The sequence below is a fragment of the Meles meles genome, chromosome 2 (assembly GCF_922984935.1).
Source record: "Meles meles chromosome 2, mMelMel3.1 paternal haplotype, whole genome shotgun sequence".
Taxonomy (NCBI): Eukaryota; Metazoa; Chordata; class Mammalia; order Carnivora; family Mustelidae; genus Meles; species Meles meles.
The window spans coordinates 125,340,622-125,367,018 of NC_060067.1; the positions used below are offsets into that span (position 1 = coordinate 125,340,622).

The 26,397-nt window shown below is 39.4% G+C and overlaps 1 protein-coding gene across 4 annotated transcripts in view; it reads left to right on the forward strand.

Annotated features, from left to right (window-relative positions):
• The first annotated feature begins 4,383 nt into the window (after positions 1-4,383).
• MND1 (meiotic nuclear divisions 1) overlaps positions 4,384-26,397 on the forward strand; it is a 71,100-nt gene continuing 49,086 nt past the window's right edge. For 3 of the 4 annotated variants that reach the window (XM_045997679.1, XM_045997680.1, XM_045997682.1), the window contains exons 1-4: positions 4,384-4,410; positions 11,838-11,903; positions 15,971-16,028; positions 19,769-19,917. In XM_045997679.1, coding sequence (XP_045853635.1) covers positions 4,408-4,410; positions 11,838-11,903; positions 15,971-16,028; positions 19,769-19,917 — 276 coding nt within the window. In that variant the 5' untranslated portion in view covers positions 4,384-4,407. Of the gene's footprint in view, positions 4,411-11,837; positions 11,904-12,659; positions 12,770-15,970; positions 16,029-19,768; positions 19,918-26,397 lie in introns of those variants that run through there. The other variant, XM_045997683.1, reaches the window with a different exon arrangement.

Genomic DNA, 26,397 nt, shown 5'->3' on the forward strand with positions numbered 1-26,397 from the left:
TGCCAGTAAGTTCCCTATGAGACTTGAGGATAGATAAGCTCTCAATCTTGAATGGTGTATGGATTTGATATTTGGTCTTTTGTTCTATAAAGGACCTTTGTCCTTCTTCATTGTGTAAACAAATCATAGCCTTGCATTTATGTATACAACTTTTTTTTCCTGATGTACTTATAGGTTTTTGATTTTTCATTGTCTGTGATTTATATTTTGCTGTGATGGAATGAATACTAAAATTTATCTTTTGAGTGTCCTTTCTGAACAATGGAGGGACACTAAAATTTCTTGGGGTTTTTGTCTTTTTTTTTTTTTTTTTTTGAGGATAAAAAAAAATCTGGGGGCGTCTGGGTGGCTCAGTGGGTTAAAGCCTCTGCCTTTGGCTCAGGTCATGATCCCAGGGTCCTGGGATCCAGCCCCGCATTGGGCTCTCTGCTCAGCAGGGAGCCTGCTTCCTCCTCTCTCTCTGCCTGCCTCTCTGCCTACTTGTGATCTCTGTCTGTCAAATAAGTAAATAAAATCTTTTAAAAAAAATCTGTAATAGGTTAAAGTCTAGAAGAGAACCCTCAATCAGTCTTGGAAGGAGAGCTGAAACAGAAATGAGAAATAAGCCAAATGGGACGCTACCAACTGGTAACTGTGAATATTAGTATTTTTTTAATCCTGCTTCTATTCTTCTATTTATTTTTTTTTTCATTTAATCAAGCAGACACCATTGCCACCATGGGCTCTTTGGAAGTTTCCAGAAGCAGAGATATGGCATTCTTGATATAGGCCAGTTGCCCCACATATAAGCATATTTCAAATTGTCCTTTGAGGACTCACTTCACATAAAGCCAGATGCATCCTTTTCCAGAGCAGACAAGTTCAATTAAAGTTGTGTTTTATTATTGCCTAAGTGAAGAGGCAGGAAGGGCAGATGACATTCTATCCTCTACCCAGCCCTAATGTCTTTTGTTATCATTGCTTTTGTCACTGAGCAAAGGTCTGAGCATTTGCTATACACCAGATTTTAGGGTAGGTATAAGGGATATAAGGATGAACCAAATCCTATAACCTCTAAGAGCTTACAGTTTGGTTAGTGAACCAGGCCAGGCAATTATAATACCAGGAGCTGCTTTTATATGTATTCACTGGCAAATATTTACAGAGTCTAGTTAGCCTCTGGGGAATAGTAGCAAACTAAAAACTCCCTGTTCTTATGGAGCTTTATTCTACTGGGGTGAGACTTAAATGAATATATATTGTCACGGCCAGCATGGCAAATCGACCAGGAATGTGAGGGTAAGAGGGTGGTGAAAGAAAAAGACTTGAGAGACAAAGAGATGGAGGCAGGAGGAGCACTGAGGAGGATGTCCAACAGAGCCAACTTTATTCAGGGTAGTGAGGCATTATATAGCCAAAGTAACTATTTTCAACTGGTTACAAAAGAATTTGCTACATGCACAAAAAACCTCTGGACTTCCCCATTACCTACTTCTCAAGGTCTAATTGCAGACCCTCTGGTTTCTTGTGAGAACTAGTGAGAAACTAAGAAGGTGCACCTGCAGGCAATGGCTGTTGTTAGTACAATTGTCCCGTATTGATACAAAAAGTAACAACAAACCTGAGAGTGATCTATGAGCTGTGCTGGAACAAGGACCAGTTAAGTGTTTATGACCCCAACCAAATTGCTCTCATCTAACTAGTAAACATGTGGGAAGTCACATTGGCGAGCGCACAACACATAGCACAGACCCTTTCTCAGTACTACTCAACTTTTCCGTCCTAAGCCTTTTGTTAGTCTATTCGGACTTTAAAGGAGACACAAGTCAGGGCCTGGTTTGGTCCTCGTCGCAAGCCTTATAGCGGCTTCCCACAATATATATGGTTTACGTAACAATTTGTGGGGACTGGTGCAAAGTGGAAACAAAGAAGCCCTTCTTCAAAAATGTTAAAAGACTTTTCTCTTTTTCCTGTGGCCTCTTGACCTATGGTGATGGTTTTCATTTGCTATCTAATGTCACACACTCTTGGACATAGGGATAGTTGCAAGGTAAGTAGAGACCCTCATGGGCACCTAGGGCCCCACTCAGACTCAACTCAGACTCTTCTGGGCTTGCACCCAGGTACCCTGCCAAGAGTAGAAAGTGGCAGGAGTCGCTGGGTGGAGCTGAGGAAGTGGGTAGCTAATAACTCACCCCAAAGGAACACAGAGGAGGGGTGTTGGAGCCAGACCACTGATGAACCAAGGCTTGCTTAAAGAGGGCAAGAGAGCATGAGTTGTCTAGGGAAGAACAGATAGTTGAATGCTGTGAAACCAGAGCTTGCTCAAGAAGAAATGAGAGATGAGACAGGATTACAAAGAAAAGGAAGTTTCCTACTCTGCCTGTTCTCCCAGATGGAAAGATTAAAAGAGCATCAGTAACTCTGATACAGAACAAATTAAGGTAAGAACCATTAAGTGTTAATATAGCACTATGGAAGTTCCAAGTTATCACATGATTGATGGGGACAATACTGATTTATGTTTGTTGTCCCCACATAATGATAAATACAGTCCCTTTCATCCAGTTTGGATGATAAATTATGTACTTATTCTACACCAATGTTTCTCAACACTTTTTCCATTGTCATCCCTCTCAGGAGCTCTTGTAGACATTTTTTTCTAACCCCTCCCACCCCTACTCCATAAAATTTGAATATCAGGACTATTTCTTGTGGGAAAGTTTCTCCTCTCTTGGTTTTTTCATTTTCCTACTGGTTTCCCTACCTTACAGATTTTCCTGTCTCTTTTTAAATGGCTTTACCTTCTTTTCCTGCTTCCTAACAAGTTTCTTCTCGAGGACGCACTTTCCAGAATTTCAAGGAAGAACTAAGAGAAGGTTCTTTAGTTCAGGGTGCATTTCCTTGATGGAGTAATTTGAGGTTTGGTACTCCAAAAACAGTTCTAAAATGAACGTGGTGAGCTATGATAAAACTGTAGAGTGCTGTAGCGAGCGTACCACAGAAGGGACCCTATCTGTTGTGCGGTGGAAGTGGGGAAACACAGAAAGATTCCTGAAGGTTATGTCTGAAGGGGGGTAAGAGTAAGCCAAGTGAAGAAGGACCACGTCTGATGGAGGAACAGGTATGGCAGTCTCAGAACCAAGACAAGCCTTCCCACAAACGTCACCTTTATGATTTTTGTCAAATCTAGATACCACTAGGGCAGTTAATATTTTTCTTAAATATCACTTTCATTTTTTCGGACAGGCGTGTTTCATCCATATCTGGAGGAATGTGTGAGAAATCTAGAGTATAATGTGTTGCTTATGTTTTTTCTAGTACATAGTAAAATATGCATTAAATGGCTACCCATTTACTATTTAAAATCACCTGATGTACCATCGGTCATATAGTACTGTAATGCAATCTCTAACAAACTAAATAATGGAACGCTATGCAATCAATACATCCCTTCTCCGCTTCCTTTTCTTAAAGAAGCAATAGGGAGATACAAATTCCCACTTTAGATGCCACTCTTTATGCTTTCAGTAAAATTAGAATATTTTTTAATGGTCCCCAATAAATAAAATAATTTTCAAAACAATTGACAAGTCTGAGTTAATTTTGTAGGGGCTTTAGGCGAAGGGGCCCAAGCTTTAGACCTGATCCCCATCCATTGTCAAGTCATGAAGGAGCGAGTTTCCCACAGCTTTCATTTGAAATTCATTCTCTTGGTTATTTAAAAAACAACAGACTCTATATAAACAAGCCTAAGAGAAAACCAAATATACAAAGGGGTTTTCTTTCTTTCTTTTTTAAGATTTTATTTATTTATTTGACAGAGAAAGAAGTAGGCAGAGCAGCAGGCAGAGGGAGAGGGAGAAACAGGCTTTCCGCTGAGCAGGAAGCCCCGTGCGGGGCTCGGGGCTCGGGGCTTGGGGCTCCGGGCTCGATTCCAGGACCCTGGGATCATGACCTGAGCTGAAGGCAGCCGCTTCACCGACTGAGCCGCCCAGGAGCCCCAAACCGCCTCTCTCTCTCTCTTTTTTCCTTTTTTAAAGCAAACTTAGGCCGGCTTCTGCAGCGCGAAGAAAACACGCACTTAAGTGACGACTCAAGAATTTCTGAGAGAGAGAAAAGGAGTCACGCACGTTCTACACAGGGAGAAAAGGTGGGAACAGCGCGGGGACCAGTCGCGCTGAACGCCCAGTCTGCCGGGCTCCCCACGCAGGGTCCGCTCCTCTCGGGCCGGCCTCTCGGAACCGCCACCAGGGGTGCCCGGGGCCGCGGGTCGGAGGTCAGCTTCCCTCCCACTTCCCTCCCACCTTGTCCTTATCGCGGCTCCGCCCCGCGGCGCTTTCGGCGCCAAAATCAAACCCGCCTGGGCCCGCCCCGCCCCTCGCCTCGCGCGCAGGCCCGGCTACCGGAAGACCCGCCGCCCGCGCCATGGTAAGAGCTGAGGCCGCGCTCCCGGGTGCCGCGCCTCCCCAGTCTCCGGGCCGCAGGGCCTCTATGCAGCTTGGGGCCTCGGCGGCCTTGGGGTGCTTGGCTCCTCTGTTGGGGCCGCCGGGTCGACATAGCTGGGGCCCGGGACCCGCGCCCCCCGCGCCCCTGGGCCTCTCCGCCCCCCTATCCCCGGTGCTGCCTTCGGAGCACACCCGAAAAGCGTTCGCGAACGTGGCCCGGTGTGTCTCACAAACTTGGCGACCAGTCAGAGCACGAGTCGCTTCAGAACCTGAGCCTCGGGCTCCCGGGGTTTGGCCGCCCAAGCTGCAGCCTCTTAGAAAGAACCGGGAAGGGTGTGAGCGGGACTGACCGAAGCCTCGTATCATGATGGCTCTTGTGTTTTGACAATTGAGGGGTCCCATGTATTGTAGTTCTTAGAGCACGTTTCTGGATGGGTCGCGATTTCAGCAGTAACCTAGCGAGTCTTTTATGCCAGTAAGATTTCTTTGAAGATCGCTGTGTTCTCCCTAAAGTTTAGGGGTCGATGCCCTTTTGTGCTTCGGACTGCTAGTTGTTTGGTCCCTTTATTGGAGAAGCACTGAGTTCGCCTTCCTTGCATACCATGATAGGTTAAGTCCTGGTAAGATTCCAGATCGACCTTTTATCTTGGTGAATTTAATGCCTTACACCTCATCAAATCATTTTCATAAACCTTCAGTTCGGTGTCACTTTTTTTCTGCTTCTGTTGGCAGAGAATCAACATCTAATTAAATGGACCTAAGATTTTAATATCTTAATTTAGTTAAGTGGCCGTTATTTTGCTGGGCACGGATCTAGGTTGTACGGTATTTATTTGAAGATACTTGCCCAGATGCAATTACAACTGATAACGGCTTCTTTGTGGTTAAACTAACAACGCAGCCACCTGGGCATAAAATGGTCTCAGAAACAACAGGACCACAGTTAAATCTGTTGCCAGTGCTGCGTGATTGCACGTTTCTCATAGTTACTGGTCTAATACAAGTGACAGAACTATGCAGCACAAATGCATTAACTTTATCCTTTTACCTAATCTACCTTTACATTTGAATCACCTTCTAATACTAAACGGTAATATGCTGTTAACTATTTTCAGATGATTACCTCTGATAATGAAGAAACATGAAATAAATTAGAATAAAATTTTGAGATACATCCTATTTTTTATGTATGCTGAAGAAGTAAGTTTAGTGTTACCTTGATCAGAGACAAGACAAACCTTTGTTCTCTTTCCTGATTGTGAGTTAATAGCTGTTTGTTTTGATTTGGTTAGGCTTCGTGAATAAACAATTATTATAAATCCAGGCATAATTTTTGGAATCGGAGAAATGCAATGTACTCTCCCAGTTTTGAGGGCAACAGATATCCTCTATTTTAATTTTTCAAAATTTTATTGTAATTGGGAAACGGGGCTGATTTGAGGAATTCTGTAACTCCTAATTGGAGGTTTCTTAAATGTATGGTTTTTTTAAGTGGTTTAAAATACAGGTTTCCCCCACTCTTTGAAACTAGCATTCCTCTGAAGCCTTTCGTAATCTGAAATGGCATAAGGTGAGGAAGTAATTATTAATTTAGATGGAAAAAATTTTTGAGCATTCCTAGACCCCAAAGAATAACTTCTTAGGCTTAAAAAAATTAATTTTTTTTTGCTCTCAGGCTTTTGGGATACCTTAAGACAGAACTTGCTAAGAGGGGCACAAAATAAGTTGAGATACAGCCCAGATTCTCACTGACACAGTTCAAAGCTGTGGTGGTTTATGCTTGAGGTGCTGAAAGTAGTTCCCAGGGAAGGAACATGGTGGGCCCTTCGCAAAACAAACGTTCAACACTATTTTCCTATTTTTGCTTTTTGCCTTTTTTCATACCAGTGAAAATACTCTTACGATTTCTTTTGATTAATGAAAACAGGTACTAAAGTAGGTCTTCTGAAAAGTGGGGATAGCTGTATGTTGGTCAGCCCAAAGCTTTGTTGTCCTCAGGTCAGTTCTTGAGTCTCCTGACTTATTAATTTGAACGCATCTCTAACTTACGTTGTCAGCATATTTTCTTTAATATTAAGTATTAAATGAGCCCCTCTTGATTTTTTGGAGAAATTTCTAAATATGAATTAGCACGGCATCCTTTTTACATTAGTTATTTTAGTTCTGGCCATGATACTGTCCTATTGTGGTTAATTATAAAAACTATTTCCAGTCATGAAATAGGCTAACAAATTAGCCTGAAAACAATGTAAATGGATGTTACAGCTCATCCATATTTCTTGAGTAACTTTTGTAGCTACTGAACTGAGTGATAAGAGCTTTCGCAAAACTGTGTGCTTCCAGGACTCTACACTGTCTCATTGTCTATGTCTTGGTGGCAGATTCTTATGGAGTCTGTGAGTCTCTCCAGGGAGCAGTTTAACAATACCAAAATATCTGGAGCTTTTCCTAAAGCTTTGGATCTGTCTTCCACTGATGCAGCCGCAGACTAAAGCCCTAATGGGATCCTCACTGCCCCACAATGACCCTGACTCATCTCTAGATTCTGGGGTGAGAACAGCAGTATTCTCAATCCCAGCGCCAGGTAAAGCACCTGGAGAGGCTCTTAAAAACTTGTAGGCCCAGGCCTGGTCTCAGAGATTCTCTTTCAACTCATATATCATGTGTCTTGGCATTCAGTACTTTTTAAAAGCTCCTGAGATGATTCTAATGGCAGTTTGAAACCCACTAGACTAGAGAAATGAGCCAAAAGAGCCTTCTTAACTGAGTGTGAATTTCATGCTTGGTTATTCTGATGCTGCTGAGGCCAGTGCAAAGGGGTACTAATTAAAGAAGGATTGAATGCTGGCTCTTGACTCTTGATTTAGTGAATAGGTCTATATGATTTCTTAGAGATTGCTTACCTGAGATTTCTGTGATTTATGTCTCCAAGAAAGGCACCAAGTGGTTATCACAGAATTTTTTGTTATTAATTTACCTTGTATTGTATTTTTGTGAGTGCAATGGGTGTTAACGGGATTTGGGAGATTGAACAGTCTCAAATTTTATGGTTAGGGCTTTAGATACATGGCCTTGAAGTCAAGGGCTGGCCTTTGTGTCTGCTCTAATCTAGCACTAAGCTCTAGGAAGGCATGGGTAGTGTGTGTTCTGAAGAAGTTTACAGTCGGCTAAGTCGGTTGAGAAAGACAAGTATACCAATTGATTTGATGAAGGTGTGTTCTGGGAACACATGGAATGAAACTCAGACTGTCCTGTGAGCTCACGGAAGCTCTTTTACAGAATTGTTGAACTAAGCCTTGGGAGACTTTTTGGAATTTTAAATAGGCAAGAGGAGCAGGTATTTTAGAACAGTTTTTTCTTTTTTTTAAAAGATTTTATTTATTTATTTGACAGATAGAGATCACAAGTAGACAGAGAGGCAGGCAAAGAGAGAGAAAGGAGGAAGCAGGCTCTATGCTGAGCAGAGAATCCGATGGCGGGGCTCGATCCCAGGACCCTGGAATCATGACCCGAGCCGAAGGCAGAGCCTTTAACCCACTGAGCCACCCAGGTGCCCGAGAACAGTTTTTTTAAAACACAGAGATGGGAAATAGCATGCTGGGAGTAGAGAATTACAAGTACAGATCTTCCTCAGGATGCCTGGGTGGCTCATCAGTTAAGCTTCTGCCTTTGGCTCAGCTCATGATCCTAGGGTCCTGGGATTGAGCCCCACATTGGTCTCCTTGCTCAGTGAGGACCCTGCTTCTTCCTCTGCCTGCCACTCCCCCTGCTTGTGCTCTCTCTCTGGCAAATAAATACATAGAATCTTAAAAAAAAAAAAAAAAATACAGATCTTCCTCAGCCTACAGTGGAGTTATACAGTGATAAACCCATTGTAAGTCAAAAATATCATTAAATCAAAAATGCATTTAATACACCTAATGTATGGGACATCATAGCCTGCCTTAACCATGCTCAGAACACTTAGACATTAACCTATAGCTGGGCAAAAACATCTAAGACAAAGCCTGTTTTATAATAAAGTATTGAATATCTCATGTAACTTGTTGAAAACTGTACTGAAAAGCAGAATGGTTGTGTGGGTACGGAATGGCTGTAAGTGTATGGGTTGTTTACATTATGGTCCCGTGGCTGCCCAGCATCATGATGGTACTGTACCACCTATTGCTAGCCGGGAAAAAGGTTCAAATTCAAAATTCGAAGTATGGTTTCTACTGAATGTGTGTCGCTTTCACACCATCACAAAGTTGAAAAAGTCAGATGATGGCAAGTCAGGGACTGTCTAGTTTTTTTATTTTTATTTTATTTTATTTTTTAAGATTTTATTTATTTATTTGACAGAGAGAGAGAGATCACAAGTAGGCGGAGAGGCAGGCCGAGAGAGAGGGGAGAAGCAGGCTCCCTGCTGAGCAGAGAGCCCGATGCGGGGCTTGATCCCAGGACCCTGAGATGATGACCTAAGCCGAAGGCAGAGGCTTAACCCACTGAGCCACCCAGGCGCCCAGGGACTGTCTAGTTTTTATATTACAGCTCAAGTTGCTTAACTCTCCATGTTATGGTAAAATTTGAGGTGGAGAGTGGTATCGGGTAGATTGGGGTCAGGTGGGAAAGGGCCTTGTGTATCACTGTAGAGTGACTGGATACTTCTGGATGGTTCAGAGCCATTGAAGGCTTTTAAGCAAGGGAGAGGCTTGGTTAGATTTGGTTCTTGGCAGGGTGGAATTTGAACTTAGAGGGTGAGACAAAGTGTGGCCAGAGGGCTTGCCTACCAGTATGTTGCTGGAGGCAGAACCCGTAATAAAGTACTGAACTGAGGTCATAGTTGTAGGGATGGAGAAGACAGGGTGGATTTGAGAAATAGTTCAGCACCAACATTGGTAGAACTTGGTGACTGCTCCAATATGGAGTAAGAGGGGTGAAGGAACCTGAGATGAGCGCCAGGCCTCTTGCTTGGCTAACAAGGTGGTATCTAACTGAGTTCAGGATCTAGAACAGCAGGTTTGGGGAGTAGATGTAGGAGAAGAAGAGTTCAGTTTAAACCCTCATAGTTTGAAGTCTGTCCAGCAGGCAGGTAGACACTTGAGACTAAAGCTCAGGAGCATACTTCAGAGGCTGATGTAAAGATTTGAGGATTCAGCCTAAGTGTTAGTTGAAACTGTAAAGGCAGAAGAGATTAAAGAAAAGGTGTGAGAAGATGAGGCGGATCAATAGAGAACCCTGGGGGAACTGCAGTGTTTGAGAGTGAACAGACAAAAAAGAGAAATGCCACTTTATGCCTCCTTTTTTTTTTACCCATACAACTTATCAAGGAATGCCAGATAATTTTATTGCCATGAAAATGAATTAGTGGGGGTACCTGGGTGGCTCAGTGGGTTAGGGCCTCTGCCTTTGGCTCAGATCATGATCCCAGGGTCCTGGGATCGAGCCCCGAATCGGGATCTCTGCTCCGCAGGGAGCCTGCTTCCCTTCCTCTCTCTCTCTGCCTACTTGTGATCTCTGTCTGTAAAGTAAATAAAATCTTAAAAAAAAAAAATGAGTTAGTGGGTTTGTAGGTTGTATAAGTAGAATAAAGACTCGTGTACCCTGGTATGTATTCAGAATGGCAACTTCAAATCCCTTTCCCCGTCTATTTTAGGCTTTTCATTTTCTGATGGAGTATTTGGTTGGACAGGCTCAGTCTTTGTTTTTTATGTCTGCTTTTTTAGGTGGTGTAAAGTGTTTCAAAGTTCTTACTAAACAGTTTATGTTGCCTCTTAATCTTCTGTAATTTTTGAGAAAGATGCAGGTCACTTAAACATTAGTGTGGAATTCTCTATTAGAGACGAGATTTCTCTCTTTTGTTATTTTCTGTGAATCTTCACCTTGAGAGAATTTGCCTTTTTTTTTTTTTTAAGACTTTATTTATTTACTTGACAGACAGAGATTACAAGTAGGCAGAGAGGCAGGCAGAGATATAGAGGGGGAAGCAGGCTCCCTACTGAGCAGAGAGCCTGATGTGGGGCTCCATCCCAGAACCCCGGGATCATGACCTGAGCCGAAGGCAGAGGCTTTAACCCACTGAGCCACCCGGGCGCCCCAGAATTTGGCTTTTTAAAAAAAATTTTGTATTTCGCCTTTGTGTATATATCCTGAATACAACATATAGTAAGATTCACTATCGATGGATTTTAGTTATGTGTTAACTATCTTAATTTTTAACTTGGCTAAACTGTAGTTATAGAATAATAATAAACTGCAGTAGGCTTCCATTTTCTACTTGGATGGGTTTTCCATTCTCCATCCTACCCTCCACAATGCTACTAAAATGTCATCTTACTAAAATGTAGCTGTAATCTTGTCACTCTTCTACTTTTGAGGTTGCTCAATAGCTTCTCACCATCTAGAATAACATACATTCCCTTGGGCTGGACTGTCAGCATCCCATGATCTGGCCCCAGACAACCTTTCTCCCTTTACCTACCATTCCTTCTCTACGCACCACACGGCAGTCATCCCTGAGTTCTTGTCTTTCTGGAACATTCTATGTACTTCCATAACATCGTGCCTATGTATGGTCTGCCCTGGACACCTTCTAACCATTTCGCAACTTGCCAAAATCCTTTTCATCTCCAGCCTTTCTAGAGAGCCCTCAACCTTCCCCAGGGTAGAATTCGTTCTGTCCTTGTAGCAATTTGTGCAATGATCTTTTCATCATTTATTAGTTATGTCTATTTTCTCCGTGAGGTTGTCTTTTGAAGGTAAATACAGTGACATATCATTGGATCATTTGATAAATATTGAGTTTCTGTAAACTGCCAGGCTCTACCTTAACCACAGTTCTTTTTGTTTGTTTGTGTGTTTAAAGATTTTATTTATTTACTTGACAGAGAGAGACACAGTGAGAGAGGGAGAAGCAGGCTCCCCGCCAAGCAGGAAGCCCGATGCAGGGCTTGATCCTAGGACCCTAGGATCACAACCCAAACCAAAGGCAGATGCTTAATAACTAAGCCACTGACATTCTATTTCTTTTTTTTTTTTAAGATTTTATTTATTTATTTGACAGATAACAAATAGGCAGAGAAGCAGGCAGAGAGAGAGGAGGAAGCAGGCTCCCTGCTGGGCAGAGAACCTGATGTGGGGCTCCATCCCAGGACCCTGGGATCATGTCCTGAGCCGAAGGAAGAGGCTTTAACCCACTGAGCCACCCAGGCACCCTCCAGGCTCTATTTCAACTACAGTTCTTCTTACTACACAGGGAGCACTGATCACAAGTCTTGGCAGGTAGTAGTTATAATGAGTCTTTAGAGTTATCAAACCCATTGGCAGAAAAGACCATAACATTTCAGATAATGTTTCAGACCAAGTTGTTTTAAAATGCAGTCTTTTTTTTTTTTTTAATACAGTGTTTACTTTTTTACTTTTGTGCTTTAGTCAAAGAAAAAAGGACTAAGTGCTGAGGAGAAGAGAACCCGCATGATGGAAATATTTTTTGAGACGGTGAGTTGTTTTCTATAAGATTTTTAGTATTTTACATAATTTTCTCCTTAAGTGTATGTCAGTGTTAAACTATACCTTTTTCATTAGATATTAATGCTGATCAGTTTCCTGAGGAATGGATAAAATTCTGCAAACATTTTTTGTTTCTGTAAAGGAAGGAAGAACCCTACCCCAATGTTCACTTCTGTCCAGAATGATCTTTCTGAAGTGTATATTTGATTGTGTCCCCTTTCTGCCTGGAAATGATAATAGTTGACATCTACTGATTGCTTCCTAGGTGCCAGTCATTGTTCTGACCACTTGGTGTATGTTATCTGATTCCTTCTTTCTTAACTCTGTGATCCTCACTCTACAGACGAGGACCTCTGAGACACATCCAAGTGCATGGGATCTCAAAAATTCAAAGCGGTAGTACTAGGATTCAAATCCCGGGAGGACCATCTGATTTTTAGAGGCAGTGCTAAATGCTGCCTCTTTACATTGATAAATCTGTCTGTAGTGTAATATATATATATATATATATATATATATATATATATATATATATATATATATATATATCATGGTACATAGGCTCCCTTAATTTATTCCAGATATTTGTGCCTGCCACTAACAGGAAATAGGTTTGAAGTTTTAGGTCCTAAATGGCAAAGCCAGGATTCAAACCCAGGCACCTGGCTCTAGAGGCTGTTTTCTTTACCATGTTGCTTTATGTTGCCTTTTTTTTTTCTTTCTTCCAGGTTCAAGTCTAAATCTTTGGCTTACAAAAAACACTTACTTCAACTTCCTGTGTCTTAGCGTAATACTTGACTGTAACTTCAAAGTCTAGTCTGGCCCCAATCTATGGCTGCTTTCATTATATACAGGTGTAAAGAAGTTGGGAGAAAATGGCAAAGTAGAATATGAAATTAATAAGATAATTAGTGATAATACTTGACATTTTCATTTTGATAATGCAGATTATCAGTAGAACAAGCAAAACATTATGGGGAGCTTTGTTTTAAAAATCACCCTCTAAGTGTAATCTTAACTAATGTTAACCGCCTGGAATGACTTACCAAAAGTCATTGGCAATTCAGAACAGAGTATCATATTAATAATGATGATTAGAAATAGGTGCCTGGTGGCTCAATCAGTTATATGTTTCTGACTCTTGATTTCGGCCCAGATCGTGATCTCAGGGTTGTGAGATCAAGCCCAACATTGCTCTGCACTCAGCTCCAAGTCTGCTTTAGATCCTCTCCCTTTGCCCCTCCCCCTGCTCACACACATTCTCTCTCTAAAATAAATAAATGGAATCTTTAAAAAAAGAATAATGATTAGGAAGATAAATTGATGAAGTTTACATCCGAAGATGATGACTATTCTACTGAGTCTGAATATTTTTCCTATGACCTCAGCAAGAAAAGTAGACTTAATTCTTGCTAGGCAGTGGAAAGCTGGGAAGAGTGGTGGGGGGAATGATTTTGTCCTTTATGATGTTGTTAATTTTCTCAAGTATCAAAATTGGCTGTTTCAGATTGAAAATTTTCAACCCTGCTATCAATTAATAACATGATACTGATGAGTATTTACAGCTTCCAGAAGTTCAGTAGTCACTGAGTTTTTATGTAAAGCTAAAAATTGATACTGGTTTCAGTTCATTTATTCTTATATATTCATTCGTGTGTGTGTGTGTGTGTGTGTGTGTGTGTGTGTGTTTGAAGTGCTAATGTAATAGAAAAACTGAAGAATGGCATGAGAACAATATAACTAAATGAGAAAGCACTTGCACCTGAAATCTATTTTACTGAATAGCTTTGTGACCTTAACCAAGAACTTGACCTATGTCTCATCTTCCTTGTTTATTAAAGAGGATGGTAATAATTGTACCCAGCTCTCAGTGTTGGTGTGAGGGTTAAATAAGATAATCCAGGTAAATCATCACAATGTCCAGGTCTTAAGTACTTAATTAAACATTTTCTAGCTTTAAAACTATGTGCCTTCCATGGTATTGTACACATGCTTTTATTTATTTACATATATAAGTTTTATAAATTATAAAAATGTGTATGTATGTATGTATGTGTGAATACACACACACACACACACACACATATATATATAAAGAGCCCTTTCTGTTCATCTCTCCTTTATTACCTCTGTTTAATACTGTGGAGAACTAATATTTCCTTAAGACCATTTTCTCTGTTCACTTAAGGGACCACATTTTAGTTCTGAGGCTAGTACTCTGCAAGCCCACTTATTTACATGGCAACCCCACAGGGGCAGCCAGTATGTTCAGAGCTCTTCCTTGAGGACCACATATAGGCAGATGTCTCAGTGAGTTCATGTTTTTTTTTTCAAGAAATCTAAACGTTTGTAAATATATTTGATTGATTTTTAAAAATGCATTAGAGGCCTGAAGGCAGTAATTTATTGCATGTTTTTTAAGACCCTGAAGTATTTTCTTTAAATGGTTTATTTATAGACGTAAAAATTGTTGTCACACTGTAAGAGCAATGACAATGTTTTTCTTAGTTTACTAAATCTTAAGTGCAGTGAGATGAAGTTACTTCTTCCCATATTTTATTATGAAAGATGAAAGAATTTTACAGTTAATTCCTGCATGCCCAACACCTAGATTCCACCATTAACATTTTACTGTACTTACTTTACCACATATATATTCATCTGTCCTCTCCTTTATTCATTGGTATGTTCATTTTTGAGGAGGAGGAGAGGGAATACACTTTAAAGGAGTTCCTTATACATGCTGGGTACCTGTCTTTTGTCAGGTATGTTTCATGAGTATTGCCTTCTGGTCAGTATTTGTGTTCAGTTTCCTAACACACCCTTGCATGAGTAGAACTTTGAATTTTTATGAAGTCTATTTTCTATCCTACTGAAGTTACCTTTTCAAGTTCATTTTAGAAGAAATAGATCCTATATTTCCATTTAAAGCAATCACAATAATTCTGTTATAATTACTGAATACTTGAGTCTTTTCAAATATTTCACTTTTGTTATCTAAGCTCTTTTCACCACTTCAATCAAGGCTTAGTACAAGAATAAAAGAGTGTTCCGGGATGCCTGAATGGTTCGTTCACTTAAGCATCAGCCTTCAGCTCAGGTCATGATCCTGGAGTCCTGGGCTCCAGCCCTGTATTGGGCTCCCTGTTCAGCGGGGAGTCTACTTTTCCCTACAGGAAGAGTGCTGCTCTGCCTGTTTGTGGGTACTCTCTCTCTCTCTCTCTGACAAATAAATAAAATCTTTTAAAAAAAGAATAAAGGAGTGTTCTACATAGATTTTTTCCAACTACAAGCAAGATTAAATAGTCTACATGTTTATCTTTCCATAATTTTTTTTTAAGATTTGTTTATTTATTTGACAGAGATAGCGCATAAAAGCAGGGAGAGCAGCAGGCAGAGAGAGAGAGATGCATGCGTCCCGCTGAGCAAACAGCCTGATGTGGGGGCTCCATCCCAAGACCCTGGGATCATGACCTGAGCCCACTGAGCCACCCAGATGCCTCTCTTCCCATAATGTTTTGCTTTGCATGTGGTGCACGTGCCACCTGTATAGGTGAATCATTGATAGGCACCCATGAATTGTGTAATTTTCCTATTGTTTAGGTTTAGCTCTTCCATGAAACCTTAAATGGAAACAAATCTTGACAGTTGTCTGTTTTGTTTTTATTTAGAACTGCTAAGTCTGTGGCATATGATATATGCTAAGCAAATCACTGTGTCTTAAAGTGTGAGAGAAGATGATTATCTCATGTTAAAGAATTCATTATAAGTAATTTTTGTATTTCATTAGGAAGATGTTCTTAACATTCTGCTCTCCAGTGACTTTAAAGAATTGTATGTTCATGCAAAATCTGTCCCTTTTAAGTTCTGTTGAAGCTATCAAACAGGATAAATGCAGTTTCTTCTAAACCTTAAATGCTTGATTTCTGTTGCATTGTTCATTACCAGACATAGCTTTTATAGTACAGTGTTTTATTAATATATGATGGTAAATATAAATATATGGTAGAAGATAAATACATGTTTTTCATCTCTTTTTAAACTTTTTTAAACAGAAAGATGTATTTCAATTAAAAGACATGGAGAAGATTGCTCCCAAAGAGAAAGGCATTAGTGAGTATCAAAGACATACTGAGACATTTTGGGAAATATTGGTCATCTCTTCTGCAATGGTCTTTCCTTTATGAAAACATAAATTTGTAGGGATGAAGACTCTAAAAACACTTCCATGATGTCCTTGGGCCATGGCCATGATTCTCATGTATGAAGTGTCTGCTTTAGAAAAATTTAAATGGAGGGTCACCTGTGTGGCTCAGTGGTTTAAAGCCTCTGCCTTCGGCTCAGGTCATGATCTCAGGGTCTTGGGATCGAGCCCCGCATCGGGCTCTCTGCTCTGCAGGGAGCCTGCTTCCTCCTCTCTCTCTGCCTGCCTCTCTGCCTGCTTGTGATTTCTCTCTGTCAAATAAATAAAATATTAAAAAAAAAAGAAAAATTTAAATGGAGTATGCATGATACTTATACCTACACACATGTACACACACATCCATGCACAAATACACACATTTATTTATAGGCACAATTTACTTCAAAAGAAGTAAAAACTGTTCATGTATGTTTTGGTATTTCTTAAATGTGACTTCATATTTTTACATGGTGTATTAGTTTTCTATTGGTGTTTAACAAATTACCCCAACTTGGTGGCTTAACACAATAGAATGTATTCTCTCGTAATTTTGGGGGCCAGAAGTCTAAAATCAAGGTGTTGGTAGAGTTGGTTCCTTCTGGAGATTCTGAAGGAAAATCTATTTCATGCTTTTCTCCTAGCTTCTGGAGGCTATCAGCAGTGCTTGGCATAATAGACACATCATTCTAATCTCTGCCTCTGTTTTCACATAAACTTCCCCTTTGTTTTCTCCCTTTCTGTCTCTTATAAGGACATATGTCATTGGATTTGGGACCCACCCTAAATCTAGGATGATTTCATCCTTAATTGTACCTTTCTCCAAGTAAAGTCACATTCACAGGTTTTGGGAGTTATCTTTTGAAGTGTCACTATTAATCCCACTATGTATGATATATTTATTTTTTAAACCTTATTTTCCTTGTATAAACGATACATGTTTATTTTAACAAATTTGAAAATTATAAAGTATATAATCAAAGTAAAATTTGTTCATAAGCCCTCTTAGAGATCACCTCTATGAACATTTTGGTGTATTTTCATTTCTTATTCTTAGGTTCTCTCTGTCTGTGTATGCATTTATCTGTCCTTTATTTTCCCAGAGGGAATCATGCTGCAAATACAGTTTTGTGTTCATGTATTTTTTTCATGTAACATTATATCATCTACATTTCCCTATGTCATTTGCTTTTTTAAAAAAGATTTACATCATCTGCATCTCTAATGTTTCATTCTGTGATCACCTACTGTACCATAATTTGTCTAGCCTGTTACTATTATTGAACATCTAGATGGTTCCCAAATTTTGCTGCTAAAATTAATGTGTAACATGCTATCTATAATTTTTTTTCTTAAAAAACAGTTTTAAGTTTTAGGTTCACAGCAAAATTGAGAAGAAGGTACAGAGAGGTCCCATATGCTTCCTGCTCCCCCTCCTCACATGCATGGCTTCTCCTATTGTCAGCATCACTCAGGAGTGGTACACTGCAGTTGACACATTGTAATCACCCAAAGTCTATGGTTTACATTGGGATTCACTTTTGCTGTCATACATTCTGTGGGTCTGGATGAGTGTTTAATGACACAGATTCATCATCATGGTATCATGCGGAGTATTTTTACTGCCCTAAAAGCCCTCTGTGCTCCATCTATCTATCCCTTTCCCTCCTCACCCCTAAATTTTTTTCCACATCTCCTATTACTTCATTAGGAATGTTCCTAGAAATAGAATAGAAAATAGAGACTTGGGGCGCCTGGGTGGCTCAGTCATTAAGCATCTGACTCTGGATCTCAGCTCAGGTCTTGATCTCAGGGTCATGAGTTCAAGTCTCATACTTGGAAAAAAAAAAAAAAAGAAAGAAAGTAGGGCCTTGTGTAGTTTTAGGCATTTAATATATACTCTCAAAGTGCTTTTAGGGAAGGTTATACCAAATTATATTAACATTCATTTCCCAGAACTGTGTTTTCATTTTTAGAATCCTTGATATTTCATTTCACTTTGTACTTCTTTACAAGTGAGGTTGGTTGGTTTGCACATTTGGTATCGATTTTTTTTTTAATTTATTAGATCTTTAGTTTTCTAATAGATTTTGTTATATTTGGGGATTTGCTATAGGAAAAATTGAAGCGGACATTAAAAATATGGATAATTTTGGGACGCCTGGGTGGCTCAGTTAGTTAAGCGTCTGCCTTCGGCTCAGGTCATGATCCTGGGGTCCTGGGATCGAGTCCCACATCAGACTCCTTGCTCAGTGGGGAGCCTGCTTTCCTTCTGCCCGCTGCTCCCTCTGCCTGCTGCTCCCTACTTGTGCTCTCTCTCTTCTCAAAATAATAAAATATGAATTATTTCTAGGCATAGAAAGTAAGAATAGTTTGTGAATTTCAAACATTTATGAAATGACTTCACATTTTTATATGTTATTTTTAAAGGCTTTCTAATTTTTTAAAGGATTTTATTTATTTATTTGGCAGAGAGAGAGACAGACAGTGAGAGAAGGAACACAAGCAGGAGGAGTGGGAGAGGAAGAAGCAGGTTTCCCACTGAGCAGGGAGCCTGATGTAGGGATCGATCCCAGGACCCTGGGATCATGACCTGAGCTGAAGACAGACGCTTAACAACTGAGCCACCCAGGTGCCCCTCTTTCTGATTTTTTTATCTTACTCCTACCCATAACATTCAGTTCACAAGGGTTTTTTTCTTTTTTAGTCTTTTTTTTAGCAAAAAAATGTAATACATGTTCATTTTTGGAAAAAATTAAGAAAAATGAACAAAAAAGAAGGAAGTAAAAACTGTCTCTTACCCACAGTTTAAAGATAACCACTGTCTAATTAGAGCCTGTTGTCTTTTAACTTTATATTTTTTTGTAATTCTGCAAAGTACATTTTTAATGCATATATATATCCATGCCATTAAATACTTTAAAACATAAATTTAATGATTACATAGTATCCTGTCACAGTAAAATACTTTGAAAAGTCCAGTTATTGGACTGGTTTCTGGATTTTTTTCTGTGGAAAACAGTGCTTTGTCAAGCATCTCTGTGCATGTCCATCATTATTTTCTTTGGCTGAATTTTTAACAGTGGAACTTCTAAATAAAAGTTATACATAAATCTAAGGTTTTAGATACATATTGCCAGATTTTCTTCCCATAGTGAGAGTACCCATTACCCTGAATGTTTTACTATATATTTTTTTTAAAGATTTTATTTATTTATTTGATAGAGAGAGATCACAAGTAGATAGAGAGGCAGGCAGAGAGAGAGAGAGAGGGAAGCAGGCTCCCCGCCGAGCAGAGAGCCCGACGCGGGACTCAATCCCAGGATCCCGAGATCATGACCCGAGCCGAAGGCAGCGGCCCAACCCACTGAGATATATTTAATTTAGTAATCAAGAAATCATATCTCACTGCTTTACTTTGCATTTGTTCAATTATTAATGGAGTTGAACATTTTTGTTTATTGACTATGTATTTTGTGGATGTCCATTGATATACTTTTGTTTTCTGTTGATGTGTTTTGCCTTTTTTGTTGTTATTTTTTAAAGTTCCTTATTTGTTAATTTATTAACGCTTGATCTGTAATATTTGTTGCAAGTGTTATCTTCAGTTTTTAGCCTTTTAATTATATTTATGATGTGTCAATATAGCATCTTTAAAAATGATCTCTTTTAGCTGCTATGTCAGTGAAAGAAGTCCTTCAAAGCTTGGTTGATGATGGTATGGTTGACTGTGAGAGGATTGGAACGTCTAATTATTACTGGGCTTTTCCAAGTAAAGCTCTTCATGTGAGGAAACGCAAGTTGGAGATTCTGGAATCTCAGGTAGGCCACCACAATTAAAAATTACAGATCTACTTTTTAGAAAAAGATTTTGTTTCATTCAATCTTCTTTTCATTTAGTGGTTTCCATTAAATTTTTTTTTTTTTTTTTTTTACAATTTTTTTTTTTAAGATTTATTTATTTGACAGAGATTACAAGTAGGCAGAGCGGCAGGCAGAGAGAGAGAGAGAGGGGAGGAAGCAGGCTCCCAGCTAAGCAGAGAGCCCGATGCGGGGCTCGATCCCAGGACCCCGGGATCATGACCTGAGCCGAAGGCAGAGGCTTTAACCCGCTGAGCCACCCAGGTGCCCCTCCATTAAATTTTTAACATGCATTATTTGAGTCAAAATCTAAGGATAATCAAGATCTCTTTCTCTTAAACAGTACAAGCTGCTTAGAATGTTTTAACTTTCATCCTTCCATATGCCATGATATTATTTTATACTATTTTAGTTTCTTTTAGGGTTACAGATTGGATGGGAAGCTACAGAGAGTTCCCAAATACAGTTGATTCTTTACATGGGTTTGAACTGTATGAGTCCACTTCCACATGGATTTTTTTTCGATACATGTAATATTGTAAATCTGTCTTCTTTCTTATGATTGTCTTAACATTTTCTTTTTCCTAGCTTCCTTTATTGTAAGAATACAGTACATAATACACATAGCATACAAAATATGTGTTAAACAACTGTTTATGTTATTGGTAGGACTTCTGGCCTAGAGTGGGCTATTAGGAGGTAAGTTTGGGGGGAGTCAAAAGTTATATGTGGATTTTTGACTTCATGAGGGTCACTCCTCACCTCTGCATTGTTCCGTGGTCAACTGCTTAGTTCTCCACTAACCAAAAGTGGAGCATTCCTATAAACCTTTTGTAAGCTAAAATGGAATAGAGAGAAAAAGCAATTACCATTAATCTATATGGAAAAAATTTGAGTGTCCATGACCCCAAAAGTAGCCTCTCTTAGGTTTTTGTGATACCTGTAAGACTCCATCTGGCTAACAGATGCACAAAATAAATCAAGATAAAGCGCAGATGCTCATAGATACCAGCTCAAAGCTGTGGAGGTTGACACTGAAATGCTGAGTATCATTCCCAGGAAAGGAGCTTGGTGGGGCTGCACTCAGTGATTTGAGTACGTGCTACCTCTATACCGGTTTGCTACAAAATGAACACTGAGACATTATTTTTGCTTTTATCTTCTTTTTGTAAAAGCAAAAATACTCTTCAGATTTCTCTGAATTAGCAAAATAGGTACAAATATAGGTCTTTCATAAAAGTAAAATGGCATAACATGAACTTTTGAAAAGTGATTTACATTTTGTATTTAGTGTGGTACATTTGTTACAGTTGATGAACCAACACTGATACCTTGTCATTAAATAAAGCCCATAGTTTACATTAGGATTCACATTCTGTATGTTATATGAATTTTGACAAATGCATAAATGTCATGTATCCACACTTACAGAATCATACAGAGTAGTTTCACTGCCCTAAAAATCTCCTGTGCTCCAGTATTCATCCATCCTTCCCTCTCCCCTAATCTTTAGCAACCACTGGCATTTTTTACTATTCTATAGTTTTGCCTTTTCTGGAATGTTCTATTGTTGGAATCATGCAGTCTGTAGCCTTTTCAGATTGGCTTCTTTCACTTAGTAATATACATTTAAGTTTCCTCCATGTCTTTTAGTGGCTTGGTAGCTCATTTCCTTTTGTTGCTGAACAATATTCCGTTGCATAGATATGCTGCAGTTTGTTTATGAATAAACAAAACTTGTTTTGTTGTTTCTAAGCAACATGTATTTTGTATTCTTGGTTGCTTCCAAGAACATGTATTCTGTCTGCATTACAAGATTCCTCTGCATTTGAATTTTATTTTTTTATTCTTTTATGCAACTGAAGGGGTGGATTATCATGTGGCATTTACAGTGTATGCAATAACTGGAACTTTAGGGAAATGGGCTATGGACTTGTTTGGGGATGAGATAGGAAGAATTCTGATTTTCTAGAAGATAACAGGAATAGGAAAAGTTAATCAAGAATAGTAAAGGAGATCGGGGCACCTGGGTGGCTCAGTGGGTTGAGCCTCTGCCTTCAGCTTAGGTCATGATCTTGGGGTCCTGGGATCGAGCCTTGCATGGGGCTCTCTGCTCGGCAGGGAGCCTGCTTCCTCCTGTCTCTCTACCTGCCTCTCTGCCTACTTGTGATCTCTCTCTCTCTGTCAAATAAAATAAAATCTTTAAAAAAAAAAAAAAAGAATAGTAAAGGAGATGAATTTTTTTCTGTCGGGAAAGAATATGGGATTACATTTCTTCACAGGAAAATTCTGAAACACCACTTTTTTACAGTGTTGCTCCTGGGTTTAAGGTCAAAGTTTGTAGGCAGCCCTCGGTCAGTCTGTGTTTTTAATCATAAGCAACACAAACCGAGTCTGGCTGTGTTTAGCGTTAAAGGAATTTATTGGAAGATACAAGAAGGACTTACAGAATCACTGGGAAGGCTAGAAACCCAGTTCTAGAAGTAGGCAAGAACTGAGGGAAGATGCACAGCCAGGCCACAGCCAGAGTTACACCATGAATCCTGTGTGGTGAGGATTCTGCTGCCCCAGAACCATGCCATGACCCCTGCACCTAGCAATTGACATTGCTGCCCTCAGATGATTCCACTGGTGCTCCTGACCCTGGCTAAAGAAGCAGATGTTGCTGCTGCCCCTCCCCACCCTCAGAAAAGCTCAAAAAATTAAATAAAAATAAAAAAAAAAACTTCTGGCCTAGCTACCAGTCACAGTTTTGGGAAGTATGAGTGATTGGCCAACTGGGTTACAGGCCCACACTCTAGTTGTCAGGGAAGCTGGGGAAATAAATAATTGGGGTTTCTAGTTTCTGTGATGGGCACTAGCTCCCTTTTGTTGGCTCCAGCAATTCCTGGAAATAGGAAGAGGTTTTGAATGCTGAGTAGCACTCTTTCTTCTTCCAGGATAGATAATTTGAAAATAAATCAAGGGAAAACACTGGAAAAGAGCACAGGACTTGGAGTCAGAATAACAACAACAAAATTACTGAATACCTCCTGTCTTCTGTGTACCAGATACTATTCTAGGCACTTGGAATCCATTAGTGGACAAAGAATGGAAGCAGGGAAACAGGTTAAGTTATTGGAATAAACCAGCTGTGAAGTAATGGTAGTTTGGGGCAAGGTGGTAACAGCCCACCTACCCCTCCTTAGCTATAGGCAACTAGTAAGCTACTTCTTTCTTTCCTTTTTCTTTTTTTTTTAAGATTTTATTTATTTTAGAGCACATGTAAACAGGGGAAGGGGCAGAGGAGGAGGGAGAGAATATCAAGCAGCCTCGATGCTGAGTGAGGAGCCTGACTTGAGGCTCAGTCTCAGGGCCCTGAGATCATGACCTGAGTGAAAATCAAGAGCCAGACACTCAACTGACTGAGCCATCCAGGTGCCCCCCAGTAAGCTACTTTCTGTGTCTTGTAAGTTTTGCTTGTTCTGGACATTGCAAATGAATGGAATCACATAATGTGTATCTTTCATGACTGGCTTATTTCATTTAGTGTAATGTGCTCAAGGTTTGTCCATGTTGTAGTATATATCAGTACGTCATTCCTTTTTATGGCCAAATAGTATTCCATTGTATGAAATACCACATTTTATTTATCACTTCATGGCCACTTGTGTTGTTTCTACCTTTTGACTCTTATATGCAATGCTGCTGCAAACCTCACGCACAAGTTTTTGTGTGGACATATGTTTTCATTTCTATTGGGAATTGCTGGGTCATATGATAACATGATTAATTGTTTAAAGAACTTCCAGACTTCTTTCTAATTTGGCTGTACCATTTTACATTCTTACCAGCAGTGTGTAAAGCTTCCAGTTTCACCACAACCTCACTGAAACTTATCATTACCTGACTTTTTTTGACTCGAGCCATCCTAGTGGTTGTGAAGTAGCATCTCGTTATGGTTTTGCTTTTCATTTCCCTGATGACTAATGATGTTGTGCATATTTTCATGTGTTTACTGGCCATTTGCGATCTTCCTTGGAGAAGTGTCTATTCAGATCCTTTTGCCCTTTTTTTAAATCTTTCAAACATGATGCTGCATTTGTTTTCTCTGCTAGGAAACAACATGCATATTCATCACTCAGCAGCTTTTTTTTCTTTAAGTTAGTCATAAAATCAGAGGCTTTATACAGGGTAATTTACTTTTAGGCCTTATTGCATTTTCCTGCCTTCATGGTTTTTGTTCTTTTATCCTCTTAAAGAATTCCTTTGCCTTTCTTTTCTACCTAACCAATTTCTAACCATCTTTCTTCTCAGAAACCATCTCAAGCTCCATAGCTTACAGTGTTTTGGGCCTTCTTTAAATCTATAATATTTTTGGTTTTACCATAATATAATGTATTGCTTTAGCACACACTGCTGGTTTTCTATGTAATGAACATTGCCCCTTTCTTCTTTGCTAACAAAACACTTTGTTGAGGCAGCAGTATGTCTTGTGGAAAAAATGCTCATTTCCCACACTCCCTTTCAACTAAGAGTGGCAATGGAAAACAGTTCTCATGAGTGAGATGTAAGTGGAAGACTAGCTTTGAGGTTTGTAGGAAAGTGATTACTTTCTTCATAAAGGTAAAATCTTTTCCCCTTCTTTTCATGATGTGGACATGAGATTATATTGTAACCCTACAATAAAAAACATTAGGAGGAAGACCTGTTCCTTAAGAATGTTAGAGTCTGAATAAAAAGGGCTTGGGTTTCTGGTGGCATTTTGAGATACGCACTGGCCTTGGACTGATTAACCTTTGCTTAATCCAGTTTTAGTCAAATATTCTGTTATTCTAAATGGATACAATTGCTTTGAAGACTTCTTTTCCATAAAGGTAACTTAGATTTTTTATTAGTTGTTTATCACTTTGTAACAAACTGTGTACTCTAAAACTTTGGGGCTTAAAGAAACAAATATTGATATTTCACAGTTTCTGAGGATCCAGACGTGACTTGGTTAGGTATGTCTGGCTCAGAGTCTCACATCAGGTTGTAGTCAAACAGTTGGGCAGGCTGCATTCTCATCAGAAGGCTCATCTGGGAAAGGATTTGCTTCCAAAGTCAATCAGATGGTTATTGGATTTAGTCCCCTGAATGCTGTTGGACTGAGTTTAGACAGAGACCTCCCTCATTCCTTATATGAAGGGCTTCTTCATAGGGCAGCTCACGGTATGGCAGCTGCCTTCCCACAGAGCAAACAGGGGAGTCCAAGACAAAAGATACTGGATTTGTTGACAACTTAATCTTGGAAATGACATCTCTTTACATCTGCTACATTCTATTTTAATGAAACAGTCATTAAACACAGCCCACACATAAGCAGAGATTGCAGATGGGCATAAATACCAAGGAGCAGGAAACATTGGGGCCATTTAGAGGATACAGACCACAGATTTTAAATTTTGTTTAACCTTTCACATGTATAAGTCTTACCTTCTTGATTAGTTTTAACAGCTTTATTAAGGAATAATTGACATACAAAAACTGCTCACATTTAAACATTATAAATTGGTAGGTTTGGGCATATGTATACATCCATGAAACCATTACCACAGTCAAGATAATGAGCATTTCCTTCATCCCTAAAAATTTCTTCATTCCCTTTTTTAATCTTTCTCTCTTACCGTCCCTGCTTTCTCTTCCCCTATCCCCAAGCCAGCACTGATTTGCTTTCTGTCACTATACATTGATTTATATATCTTAGAATTTTATATAAATAGAATTATACAGTATATACTCTTTTTTCCTGGCTTCTTTTACTCAGCATAATTATCTTGATGTATCCATGTTGCTGTATTATTCATTCATTTTTATTGCTTATTGATATGCCATTGTATGGAGATATGACAGTCTGTTTACCTTTTGATAGATGTTTGGGTTTTTTGTTTTAGTTTTGAGCTATTAGAAGTAATGCTGCTATAAATATTTGTGTATAAGTCTTTGTAGGGACATATATTTTTATTTATGTTGGACTAATACCTGGGAGTGGAATGGCTGGATCATATGGTAGGTGTATATTTAACTGTTTTCTAAAATTCTATGCCACTTTACATTCCCACCAGTAATGTATGAGACTTCCAGTCCTTCCACATCCTTGTCAATACTTGGTATGAAACCCATTCTAATAAGTATGTAGTGATATCTCATTATGTCTTTTTTTCATTTCCCCAAAAACTAATAATGTTGAGCATCTTTGCATGTCTTTATTTGTCATCCATATGTCTTCTTTTGATAAAGTGTTGATACAGATCTCTTACTGTTAAATTTTTTTTCTTTTTTCTTTTTTTTTTTTTAGATAGAGCACATGTGTGAGTTGGGGGTGTGGGGTTGAGGAAGAGGGAGAATCTTAAGCAGGCTCCACACTGAGCATGGAGCCCAATGCAGGGCTTAGTCTCACAACCTTGAGATCGTGACCTGAGC